The 13,277-nt window shown below is 32.6% G+C and overlaps 1 protein-coding gene across 2 annotated transcripts in view; it reads left to right on the plus strand.

The window, feature by feature from the left end:
• The window catches only part of LOC109537802, a 67,581-nt gene that overhangs the window by 16,231 nt on the left and 38,073 nt on the right, over positions 1-13,277 (plus strand). Inside the window, exon 1 of one of the 2 annotated variants that reach the window (XM_019904691.2) lies at positions 796-2,058. The exons of the other annotated variant lie outside the window; for it this stretch is intronic. Coding sequence (XP_019760250.2) covers positions 881-2,058 — 1,178 coding nt within the window. The 5' untranslated portion in view covers positions 796-880. Of the gene's footprint in view, positions 1-795; positions 2,059-13,277 lie in introns of those variants that run through there. 2 annotated transcript variants of the gene reach the window in all.

A 13,277-nucleotide genomic window follows, 5' to 3' on the forward strand; every position in this document is an offset into this window, starting at 1 on the left:
AGCCACTTTGCCTTATGTCTTACATGTCTTAAGCTATTAGTCGTAGCAAAAAACAAGACGTAAGCATCAAACAAGATTTTAGCGCAATTTTGGAACATTATAAATAAACTTAAATATAATTGTAGTTAGAAGTATCAGAGCAGTATCTTGAGGCGAAGTCTCAAGAAATATTAGTAACGGCTACAGTTTCGTTTGTTTTGCGCATTTCTAAGCATGTGGCTTTTTTACTGAAAATAAAAAATTATAACTTTGTATTTGCATGCGAAACAAATTGAGTTTGACACCAGTATATCATAAAACTTATGGCAACTCATTGAACAAAAATGTGTCCAAATCGGAAATTTCAATTTAAATTTAAAACGCGTTCTAGTTAAGCAGTTAACTCAAAAGTTAGTCGGTTACAATTGGAGAGTTCCCGCTTGTTTCTTAGACATTCTGTATATTGTATATATTTTAGAAATTTTCTGAAACTGAGTTTCCAGGTAATTGCTGTAAATACCTGCATATCTGATTGAATACTTTTTGTGTTAAGCTATACATTAAAGTATTTCGAGAAATGCCAATAAATGGCAGAAGAAAACCATATGACGCGATTTTTCTTCGGTTAAATATTAAATTGGCTAATTTGTGATTTGATTAGTAACCAAAAGTAAAAGCTCAACGTTAACACGAAGCCATTTTAAAAAAAAGATATGGTATTGGGGAAATACCTGCTCCACTATTAAGTGCTTGCGAAGGTGATATCATCTAAAATTCCGGTCTGAAACCGCGTCCAAGTTCGACTTGAAACTACCGATAATTCGCATTCGCATTTTATCCGTGTATAGTAAAAGTTAGACGCCCGCTGACACTCTCGATTTCATCCAGATTATCGGGGAAAATGTCGACTTTAACGCGCACTAATAGTCACAGCAAAAGGCCCCAATATAAAGACTATGTGTCTTTTTTGGGCAGTTACCGGAACGAGAAAAAAGACGATTCAAATGGCATTGTACCGTCCGACAGTGGAGTGAATTTCAGTCTCAACAGTTCCGCAAATAATTCTTCTAATAGTGTTTTTTCTGATGTGAGTGATCATTCAAGTAAGACCAGTGTTGTATCAGCCAAGCCCAAGCAAGTGGTAAAGTCCGAAATGTTTATTCAAATCAAAAGCCCTCCAATACAGCAGGCTTATCCCACGCAAGTGTTCAAAGTGGAAGTTGTGGATAAAGAGCAGCAACCAGAAAAAAAGATATCCGTAGGACAGACCGCAAAAATATTCGAGAAAAATGACCAGGTTGATTCAGTTGGTGACAAAGTAGCTGCAAACGGTTTGAAAGCCAAACAGAGCAGCTTCAGGCAGAATTCTATTGGCCAATTGTCCAAGAAATTTGAGAACTCAGATGGTCAAAATGAAACGGTTGGTAAGCGATACGTTAAACGGGCCACCAGTATTGGAGAAGTGTCGAAAATTTTCGAAAACGGCAACTCGGGTGAAGAAAGAAAGCGCACCTTGCACAGGCCGAAAAATTTCAACGCTGTTCCCAAGCCCTTCCAGGCCGACCCAGCTCCATCAAAGACAACTGCTGAAGCAAAAATTTCAATCAAACCAGCCATTTCACCTAAACCAATCTTGGCACCGCCAGCATTTCCCAAATTTGTTCCAGAACCACCACGATCTTATACAGACAGTGTGGATTCTGCACTTTCTTCGCTCTCAATCTCTCCATCACCGTCTCAATGCGCTAGTCCTCCTCCTGGAGGTTTGCTATCGCCACCACCTCCGCCTCCACCTCTGCCACCATCTAGTTTCTCCTTCAAACCGGTTTCGGTCCAAAAAGTAGTTTCCAACAACTCCACTACATTGATCAAACCAGTCACTGTTCCTCAAACTAATGGCCACGCTAACACCAATGGGACCTTGGATAAAAACGACCCAAGAGTGAAAAAGGCTGTTTATGGTGCTCTAAGGAATATGTATGGCGCTTACCATGACCAGGCTAATGATTATCTGGCTACTTTACCCAAGAACAGGGTGAGGAAGAACAATGGACTGGACAGCATCATTGCCAGCATTGCGTAAGTATATAAAAATGTTCCAAATATATTAACGGATACTCCCTAGATGAATTTAATGAAATAGAGTCAAAAAATGTGAAAATCACAGACAAACATTGTCATTCAAAATATTAATTCTTTATTCGGAATGTTTCAGATTTAGAAATGCGTACAGTTAGGTCGGGTCGGGTATAATGAATGAAATTCTGATAAGTTGAATGACTCATGTTTCTTGGTTGTTTATCAAAGGTTTTACGGCTGCCACCCAAATATAAATGCATCTCTTGACTCACTCGTCTTGGGTTAGGGACGGAGTTGTTCATACAGTGGACACAATGGAAACAGAACTGACAATGAAAATCGTATTGTAATGTTTGAAAAATGCATTGATTTTATGAGTGAACAGTAGAAGCTGTACTGCTTTCTAAGTGGTTTGTTATTTGATATATCATTATTTTATTTATTATTTCATTAGTCACTTAAAACTTATCATGTTTATAATAACTCTAAAAATAAAAATACAGTTTGGCGTAAATATTGGATCTTTCCAGTTACTGATAACTTTAGACAATATTTAAGTTCTGCAAAAAATTGGAGAGTGCAATTAAAGAAACTATAATTGAGAAAAAAACATGCTATAGACGAGCCTCAAAACAGTTTACAACAGCTCGAAAAATCCTAAAAATTATTAAATTGCTTTATAAATTCAAGTAAATAAAACTGATAGTATTCATGTTCTAAAACTGTAGCAAAAATGTAATAAATTGATTTTGCACTGTTCCAAACATTGAAATTGCTGGTCTAGAAATAAAATTGGAAGCAACATAAGAAATTTGTCGTGTTAGCATTGAGAAACGTTATTTTTTCGTGTCTTAATTGTGAACCTTCACTGGTATTTAAATATCTGATGTTGCTTGTTAGTGCAATGTCGCCATTTAAAAATAATTCGCTTGACGAGCCAACGCATTTCATTTGATAATGTAATTAGCGTACACGACTGCAAAAAGTTAAGGAAGTAAAAATGCATATAAATTTAACCGATCCTGTTTTCTTATTTTCTTGTCCATTTTTTTGTGTGCGGGTGTCGGAGCATCATCATGAACTCACTTTATTTTGCAGAGTCACAAATATTGACTGACGACGTTAACAAGTTTAGGTTTGTTTATGTTCCTCAAGTATTTTCTAATCTTACAATAACAACAATGGTAATCGCTAAAACATTAGTAACGTAAGTTCTTAATGTATAAAATTGAACCATTCGTAAAGCAGCTAAAATAAGCCATGACGAATATGATAATTGTAAAGTTCTCTTTATTTAAACTGCTTTAAAGGTTCAGCTGAAAGTTCAGTTTACTAAAACTTTGAAGTATTTTCCAATTTGCGTAGTTACTCCAAGCCGACCCCAATTTCGCTTAATAAAAATTAACCTATTTATTGAGGGCTCCGATAAAAGGCACTTCCTATATCGAAAATTGAGGCCATTGGATCTCAATCCATATCGATTAAGATTGGGACCAAAATTAATGTTTTTCTTCACCTTGGAAATAATATTAGCTACTGAATGGTGTCTTTTTCGGTCGTTCAGTCATCAATATTTTTTACGAAGACAAGGTCAGTTTCTTTCAAAACTACATTCTTTGAAGCTGAAAGCACGGGCGTGAAAAATATTACTTCTTTATAGCATCTCTAACACCCATTAGAAAGTACCTATAAATGACATTATAATGGTCCACATAGGATAATATAAATTATTTGAAATCATCTATTGAATCTTAAAGGTCACCAGATAGTGTAACGAGATATCTATTTAAAACCACTCTCTTGGATTACTTTTTCTCCTTGGCCAAGTCTAGAATGCTTAACAGATCGAGTCAGTAGACAAGTCTATTCACCAGCAAGTAAAAAGAAAAGTGAATTTTATTTTCTAATCTTCTAGTCGATTGTTGCTTTTCAAGTGTTAATAAATAGGTTTCTTTTTTAGTGGAAATTGATTATTACATTTGAAATTATCTTGAACAGTTATTATTAGAATGGGTAGGTACCCTACAGGGTGAAAGCTGCTGCGCAAAGCACCAAGCCTTGAAAATGTTAGCCTATTGTATGAAATGTTGTCCAGATTAATTCAGATTAGATTAGGACATATTAGAATCATATAAAGAGTTCATAGCTGGGTCAAATTTAATCAGGCAGTTACTCATGAAGCGAATTTATCTGCTTCAACTTTCGTATCATTTACATTTATGAATCAGATCTCTGGTCAATAAAACGTCTAGGTTTTTCTTCTTATCTCACTTTTTCAAGCAATAATTACACTGTACTCTTTTTGTTTATGTTGGGAACATAATGTGCGAATACATTTTAAGTTATCAAATAGCTTTCCTTTGCCTAATGGTTGACATCACATCTAACGCAGTTAAAACGTACGAAGTCCATTTAAGTAAAAAAAACATCGTTAAAACCAAACTTGATTTAGATCTTAATGCGGCTAGAATATCTGAAAACAGGCCGAGCAACCATCATTTTTTTAGTTATTATGCCAATTCTTCCAAGTTACTACTTAGTAACTTGGAACAAATACTTATTTAATTTGATTTAGGTAATCAAAACCAGTTTTTATCGGTTGAACTTGTGGATGTACTCATATGAACGTGCTATTTATTAGAAGTAGAAATAACATAGTTCTTCTGTACTAATCTTGCACGTATTTTGTAGATCTCAAGGTGGATTGGAGAAACTTAGTGGTAGAGCTAATCCCAAACAAGACATCGAGTAAAATTGAGTAGCTAAAGCTGTGCCTTAACAATTTTCGCCCTTCTATTGGCAGATGAGAGATTTAAAATGGGAAACGATTTTGGCCACATAGTTTGATTACCGAACTTAGTGAAACCAGTGATTTACCTATTTTTATAGATTGCAATTTTGAAGCTTCCGATCTTATGTATGTTTTCCGTGAAAATATAGATCTTATTTTAATATTCAGATATTTCATTTATTTATAGTAGTTTCATTTATTTTTCATTCGTATTATATTTCCTCAATTTCTATTAGTTGCGTTCTGTTTGAATTGCATTCAGTTGCACTTATTAATAGTAAATCACCTCTTATCTTTAGTTGTTTTGACGTCCTAAAGCTAATCAATTATGGCTATCATGAACAATTAGATTTTTTTTAATTAATCCGGGATACGATCAAAATAAAACAACTTGTAATAAAATGGGAATATATATATATATATAATATGCTTGTTATCTCAAGGACCTTTGATGACTTTTAAATATTACTGCTGGTCGGTACTTTAGCACAGCTTATATATCATGATATGTAAGTCGCGACTTTGTGAGCTTACATACAAGATGTGTAAACGTTTTTGCTATGTATCAATGGAAAACAATATAAATTAAACATAATATAGTTTAAAGATTAGAATTCTTGCATTATGTAGCAGTGTTTTCGTCTATTAAATCACCTCTCATTGTCCTTAAAATTAGATTTATTCCTGCTTTTATACTCTAATTATTTGGTAGGGTTATTGTATTGGAGCCCTTCGTAGGTGCTAAGTAGCTATGTAAAACCTAAGACTGTAATATTTTGTGCTATATTCCTTTTTGTTATAGTTTTGTTTTTAATAAAGTATACATATTAGCTGCGATTTGTTTGATTTTATTGCTAAGTCAACAAAATAGTGAAGGACCATGTTTGACAAAATCCATTATTTTTGGGTGATTATTGGCACGACAAGTCTAAAGATGCTCGCCATGCAAGCTTGAGAAACTTGAGGATCAAATTTCTTTAATTAACAATTTTCAATTAACTCCAGCAACAACTTTCAAAATTGCGGAATTAATACTTTAAAAGAAAACTTATAATACAAATAATTACGGTCATATTTAATACAAAAATAATTGAATTTACACCAGCCAGATCAATGAATAAAGAGCTAAATCCCTTTTAATTACTCTGGCAATAAAATTCATTTCTGGGTTGATCAGTCGCATTTTTCACGGACGATAACACGAAACGAATTTCTAAAGAAACTGGGAGTGTTTCTTTGCAAGCCCGCATGAACGGGGCACTATTTAATTGGAAATATGCAAACCCTAAGCGATCACGCCATTTTATAAGGAATAATCGGATAATTTATAACTTAGATTCCTAAAAATAACTCTTCAGGGCATTTGATGGAATTTTTAACAAAAGCTTCTTAACACCCACTTTAGTTGCGGAGATTCAGAACTGAATTAATATCTATGCACGCGTATTTAAATTGTGTAACATCGAAAGAACTGAAAACGTAACAAATGTCCTCTTGAATGAAATCAAATATGTTCATCTGTTTCGTTAATTAACGATATTAATTTTATTCGGAATATCAATGATAAATTTCCATAAATGTTGATTGCATCTGGTCTACGATCACAAGAGAAATGGTTTGTAATTTGCTTGCTGTACAATAAAGAATATTGAATATAAGATCAGAACTTTAAAAAAATGTTAGTGGCTGATAATTAATTATTTAAATTACGTAAAACTATCACTTGGTTTTACGGTGTATTTATTAGGAAGTTCAGGATTTTTACGTAGATACGAAAGATATTTCTATACTACTTCAGCCTGTTTTCAAATAAAGCAGCAGTTACATTAAGCAACAAAAGTTTAATTAATTTCTTAGTTGCGCTGTTAATTAAAATGAAGTTCATTGACGAATGATTAAATGTGTAATTGTTAAATGCATATTTCATTAAGACATTTTATTTAAATAGCTGGTTGGTTTCAATCCATAAGCAGACTCCATATTACCAGAGCCTTAAAATACACGTCGTGGTATTGAATCACGCCTCAACACGAACAATGTAGTGACATTGGAAATAAGCATAAAATACTCTAATTTCCCAAAAAAAACGTGATAAACAGACACCAACTCAAGGCAGGAAATTTAATCAACATTGTGGTTAGTGAATAAACCAGAAACTACTCTTTATGAATATAAATTTTCAGTAACATTACCATTACGTCATTTACATGTTTGCACTGATGTGACGTTGTTTGCGAAGGATTCGTCACTTGACCCAGCCCTGGATATTCTTTCTTGGAAAACTTCTTTGGAATTTTTTTTACGTTGCAGCCGAAATTCATTTAAAATATTGTTTGAGATATATTTTTTTATAAATAAAGACATTTTGGCTAAGAAAAGTAACCTACCTTGAGTGTCATGTGTTATATTACTTAACTCCATAAGAAATTAAACCCAGTTCTACTACAGTTGATTCAAAAACATGATCCAACCAAATGCCAACACAAGATACGAAAAACCACTTACATATATTGTTTTAAAGTGTAAAACATTTCTTTGGACTTTATTATTCATCTCCATTTAGATTTAAAATTTCCTACATTAACAGCTATTTTTATTCCATTTAATAACATAAATTAAATTTTTTAAACTTAACTTAATAGCATCAGTTGAATTACGAATGAAAATCTTTGGTTCTGCTGCTCTTTGTTTCAAGCCTTCAGACTTTTCAAGAGAAAATCGTACTATGTGTGAGAACGGTTGAAGCTTTCCTAAAGCACTTAAATTTATTTTACTAACATTTTAATTTTAATATAAACAATATTGCAGGGTAACAGTCATTTACTTAGGTATTACAATTTATTCATTTTTCTTAAAAACGTTTTGGTGTTTTTTCACCATCATCAGTTTGTCTGAAACAACCAGACAATATTTTGTCGATACATATACATTAATTATTAGAACACTTTAAAAATGTGGGCTTTTTATCAAAACAGTGGTATTATTTATTAGCACAGCATGTCATTACTAAAACACTTTGAAATTGCAATACACTAAAACATTCTAAAATTATTAAGACTAAAGGCAAGGAATTAGGACCATAAAATTTGGGAAAAGAATAAAATTCCAAATTTTAGAATTTTAAATTATTATTTTGCTTACTCGTGTAGGTGGTTGTTGCTGCGCTAGGTTTAGGACTGATACAATGTTTGTCCATTTCAGAACAAAAAGCGAAAAAACTGTTTATATTTAATTTTTTTCTTTCACCTATTTTTCCTTTGCATATAGCAGATACTATTTTTGGTTTGCATATTTTACAATATACTGGATGTTGATATTTTATATCTTTCTTTCATTTAATAAATTTTTGATATATTGAGCTTATTTTGTCTGTATGCGATCCAAAATTCATCGCTTCAATTCTGGATCTATATCTGTACCCTAATTGGCGCTGCCAATATTTCAGTTGAGTTGAGCGGCAATATATATATTTATTGCCTCTTTACTAACTTTTGTTCGAACGATCTAAATATGTTTATTGTTTTATGTCAATAGCTATAAAAACATAATATAATCAGTAACTAATAAAGATAAGCATTTTAGGTTGTTATTAACCGATCGATCAGAAAATGGTCATGCATGATCAATAATGGAAATGTGTTAAAATAATAATTTTTCCTGTGAATTTCTTCAAACTTACCTGACGCCTTTGTAAAATGGTTTGCTTTGCTAAAATGTGAAAGCTTTTGTCCAATTTTGATTAGTTATTTATTTCACTTTATTGATAAGAGGGGTTATATATACAGTAGAAGCCAGTTAAGTGTTCCGAGTGTTTGTGCTTTTTATTGAATTAATGATAAAGTGCACTGAGAATAAATAATTTGAAATATTTTGAGTATTTAAACAACGTCGAATTTACGTGGGTACAGATCTCGCGATGTGCTGAAATCAGGCACGGCGAGATCGGTGTTGGGCTTATTAGCTCTTAAACTGGGTTTAGCCTGAAAACAACACTCCCAAAACTTGTTATTGTATTTTGCCCATGTATGTTACGAGCTTCGTGCCCATCTATAATACAGGGGCGAAAAGGTACATTTTTAGGTGTGTTATCTCCATACTAAACCCAATTAAAGAAAGTTAATAGGCTGGAAACCAGCAGATCTTGGAGGTGCCTGAGATCAGCACATCTCTCGATCTGTACGTGTTTGAATCAGAAACATGTTTCATTGTTTGTTAATGTCGAATTCCTTCATACAATGACCGAAATAGAGTTGGAGTTCATTAGTTCATTGTCCATATAATGTCAAAAAATATTTTTTCTTTAGACTAAGCATCGACTGTATTGGTACATAATCGTTGTTAGAAAAAATGTTTGTTCTTCGTCTTCAGACAAGGCACATTCTTAAGAACATTGAAACTTTCCTCTTCAGACGATTTTTTAATAGGATAAACCTTCTGGAGTGAGGAAAGCAATGAGTTACTTTTGCCACATTATTGATGATCGTAAATAACGATATTTTTGCATTCTCAAAAGCTTGAATACAAAGTGAAATTTTTCAAGCAAACGGCAAGTTAATTCAGTTTTATATGATTTTGTTAAATATTTAATTTCAATTTACTTTAGGATGTTTTGGTGTTTCTAAACTGCTCAACAAAATGAAGGTTACATAGCCAAAATTGCCCTAAATTTGGAACTGGATAAATTCTGATTGATTGGGGCGATTTGGACTTTGTTTGAAAATAAACCTTTCTTTACTTTATTTGGACTTTGTTTGAAAAAATTATGAAATAATTTGAATTTTTCGGTCGTGACTTTTCTATTTACAGGAGAAAGTGAACTTTTTCGTTTCGCAGCGATGAATTTTCTGCTCGTAGTCCGATTTTAAGTATCTGAAGTTCATGTTCAAGCTAAAACTTCAAAGACCTTTTAAGACAAAAATTTAATATACGGGGTTGCATATAAAATGATTTTCAACTAAAGTGAGGTTTACTTTAAAATATTTCATTCATTCATGCAACCTGGTATATGGACATATTTTCTCAAGTCGACTGCTGCTGCTGCAAGTTCAAGCTTCAACACCAGCCTTAAATTTTGTTGGTCGGTTCAAAGGAAAACATAATTGCTGCAATAGCAAAAAGTTGATTTTTTATGACCATTCTGTAAATAAACGAAATGAGCGAAAAAATCAGTTTTTTTAAGATACGTGTCTGTCTTGCCGGTTGTGTTGAAATACAAAAAACTTTTTTTGTCCAACTGAGAGCATGTTTGCTAAAACACACACCAACTGAGAAGGAATTGCACTAAAAACGCTTCAAACAGCAATGGAATCCCAAGCCGAAATAAGAATCTATCCAGTTCCCGAATAAGTCGAAATTTGTCCATGTAACGTCTATTTTGATAAGCAGTTTAATTCTGAGTTTCTAGCACCTTTAGCCACTTATTCAATAAATTACAATCTATATGAAATTGACAAGTAATCGATATTAATAGAGAATATAAAGTGGATTTAGTCAATGTCAGTTAACATTTCGCGTTAAAAAACGAAATTGAAAACTGTGCCGCAGTAATGTGATAACTTTACATCTTACTTAACTTAAACTCTAACATAAACTTAAGCACAACACTGATTAAATTCCGCAGTATTTCCAGAAAACGCTAATTTTTAAAAAGGGCTCCCAAGTGAAAAGTATCAGTAGCAGGTGCTTTGTTGGAAGAGTTCCAATTTTTTCCTTTAGTATCTAAATAATTCTAGGCAGTAATTAGCAAGTTAAGATATGTCACGATTAGTGCCTTTTTCACTGTCTTGCTACAGTTATAACTAGATATCTTGGCGGTATTAAGCACTAATAGCCTCAGCTGTACCCGATCTCAACAAAGAGATATATTTTTTCACCAGCATAAATTCCACTTCTTTGTCGAATACAATAATGGTGCGTGCATACCGCCAAACCGGTATAAAGTATGCATGGGGACCATAAATAAAATTGCAACACATTCTTGGTGGTACCCCACATAATGCGTATCTAGGGATATCGGCCGACATGAAAACCTTTATTGGATTTACTCTGTTTTCATATAACTAGACATTTATTTGAGAACTTTATTAAATTGCATTTATGTTCGAATTTTTTCAAGTTCAGTTGAATTTTTTATTATGCTGCGCTGGAACTTAATTTACTATTTTTTAATCAGACTAACAGTTTAATTATCTAGAATCCTCAATGTCTATCAAGGAAAGCTTATTATTAATGTTATCAATCGACAGCAATAAAGACTATTATCATAAATGTTATCAATCTCCAAGTTATTTGAAAATGGTACACATATAAAAATAGTATTTATGGACTTCATAGTTGGTCCCTTTATTTACAATTTTATTCAGCTGTTATTAGCTTTGCAATATGCACATTATTAATTTAATTTTCTGAGCGCTTAGCAGTAAAAAGCCGAAGTCAGCAAACAGGAAAATAACGTTTAAAACATTATTTCTTACTTTTTCTGATCTGGTAATTCAAATTCTAATTTAATGTTAATTTCGTGTTTTTAAATATATCTAAAAAACGGGTCAGTCAGGAAGCATATGCTTAAAAGGCACATGTGTAAATTTGAAAAAACAGAGAATATATTGTAAATTGTATGCACAGTATCTCTTGAAAAAATGCGTAAGACTATAGGGAATAAGGAAAGTAGAAACTCTTAAATTTATTGTACCATTGATTCCTACTGAATACTTTCCAACTGCTTCTGCTTCTATTGAGAATTTACGTATGAAGCAAGCTAGGAAAATATGAATTTTTCTCTTCTCTGCCTCTTTATCCCTGCCTGCAGCCTTACGGCCTTAAAAATAAGGACATCAATTTTGAATCATCTTGCATATGGCTTTTATCTGATTATGATTGACATTGTTTGCGGTTGATGTTATAAATATTCCATGATTACGCATCGAGCGGTCATTCAGCTATATCATCTATAAATAAATTTTTGCTATAGGAAGAAACCTTCATGTGTCAAGTTATAATTATAAGAAGGTTTTTAGCACCGAATGAACGTGCACCAAGTTCGCTGGCAATATAAAAACGAGTTTAGTATTGCCGGCATCGAATAAACTACGTTTATAGGACAGGGTTAAGCGAATTATTTGGTATATAAACTTTAAGAGGTGAAATTCGATTTGCAACAAGTAATATTTGATCTGATACAAATTTGATGACTATTAATCACGGTTGAGTCGCTATTTTATATCATTTGGAAAACAATTCCAATTATCTACTTTCATTTTTCACCCCTTTTTCTCATTTATCTTAATGTCTAGATTTGCCAACGAGTAATTAACTACTCTAAGAATTTATTTGAGGAATTCGACTAGAAAATTATCTTCTTACTTACGATGCTTTTTGCATTGTTGCTGCCATAGATAACAGATAATTTTTAAATCCTTAATAGTGCAGATAGAAGTAAAATAGTGTTTTATCATGTGACAACGTTAACCTTTGTTGTCCTCATATCTTATCAATATATTGTTTGGAAAGTCCAAATTGGAGGTTTGTTTTGTTTTTAGCGACCAGATGCAACCAATACTGTTCGAACCATCTGGGCTATTAAAATGAATCAAACTGTGCCTTCCAGTTTACTGGTAATACTTTCACTTGCAAATTTGGACGTTATCTGGAGGCAGTGGTTTTCTTAATTTCACCACATGTTACATAACGAAAAGACTGACGCCAACTTCGAAATATGTAAGGGACGGTTCAAAAAAATATATTGCATGCAGTTTTTTTTACTTGTAGATTGGCCATTTCCAACCACTACAATACAATTTTTTTCTCCCGTTAGCTTTTTCTTGAATAAAGTAAAGTTAGAATAAGCAAGAATACAAAAAGCAAGTGAAAAAATAAAAATTTACTCACAATTGATAGGTAAGTGGTAAAATGCAATGGTAAATATGTTGCAACCAGAGCTGAAAATCAGTTTATGATTCTGATCACGGAAGTAATATCTAGAACGCAAAATTGAATTGGGAAATTTCTCCAACTTAGCATTTGCACTTCGAGAAGTGCCAGACGGAAACGTGTTTTTGGAAAATCAGTAAATACAACTGTAAAAAGTGAATGAGCTTAATTATTGAAGCACTTTTCTACTTCAATTTCTAAATTACAAAAAAGCTGGCCAAAAAGTGCAATATTTCGATTTTCAAAGAAAAAGAGGTGAACATGGTGTAATAGTTGTAAAATAAATCTCTAACTGATACATATTTCAATATTGGATTAATTTGAAAATATATATTTAAAAATGGCTCATTTGCAAGTTCCGATATTTTGTCTTGAAAATTGTTTAATGAGAGGCGGGCCAACCAATCATTTGGGAAGAAAAACTAGAGAACCATGTGAATCGCAAATATTTCTAGGTTTCTAAAATAGCAGCTGTGAGCAATACAATCAATAAATTAAA

The sequence above is a fragment of the Dendroctonus ponderosae genome, unplaced genomic scaffold, assembly GCF_020466585.1.
Source record: "Dendroctonus ponderosae isolate FM_Combo_2020 unplaced genomic scaffold, Dpon_F_20191213v2 Dpon_F_20191213_2, whole genome shotgun sequence".
NCBI lineage: Eukaryota > Metazoa > Arthropoda > Insecta > Coleoptera > Curculionidae > Dendroctonus > Dendroctonus ponderosae.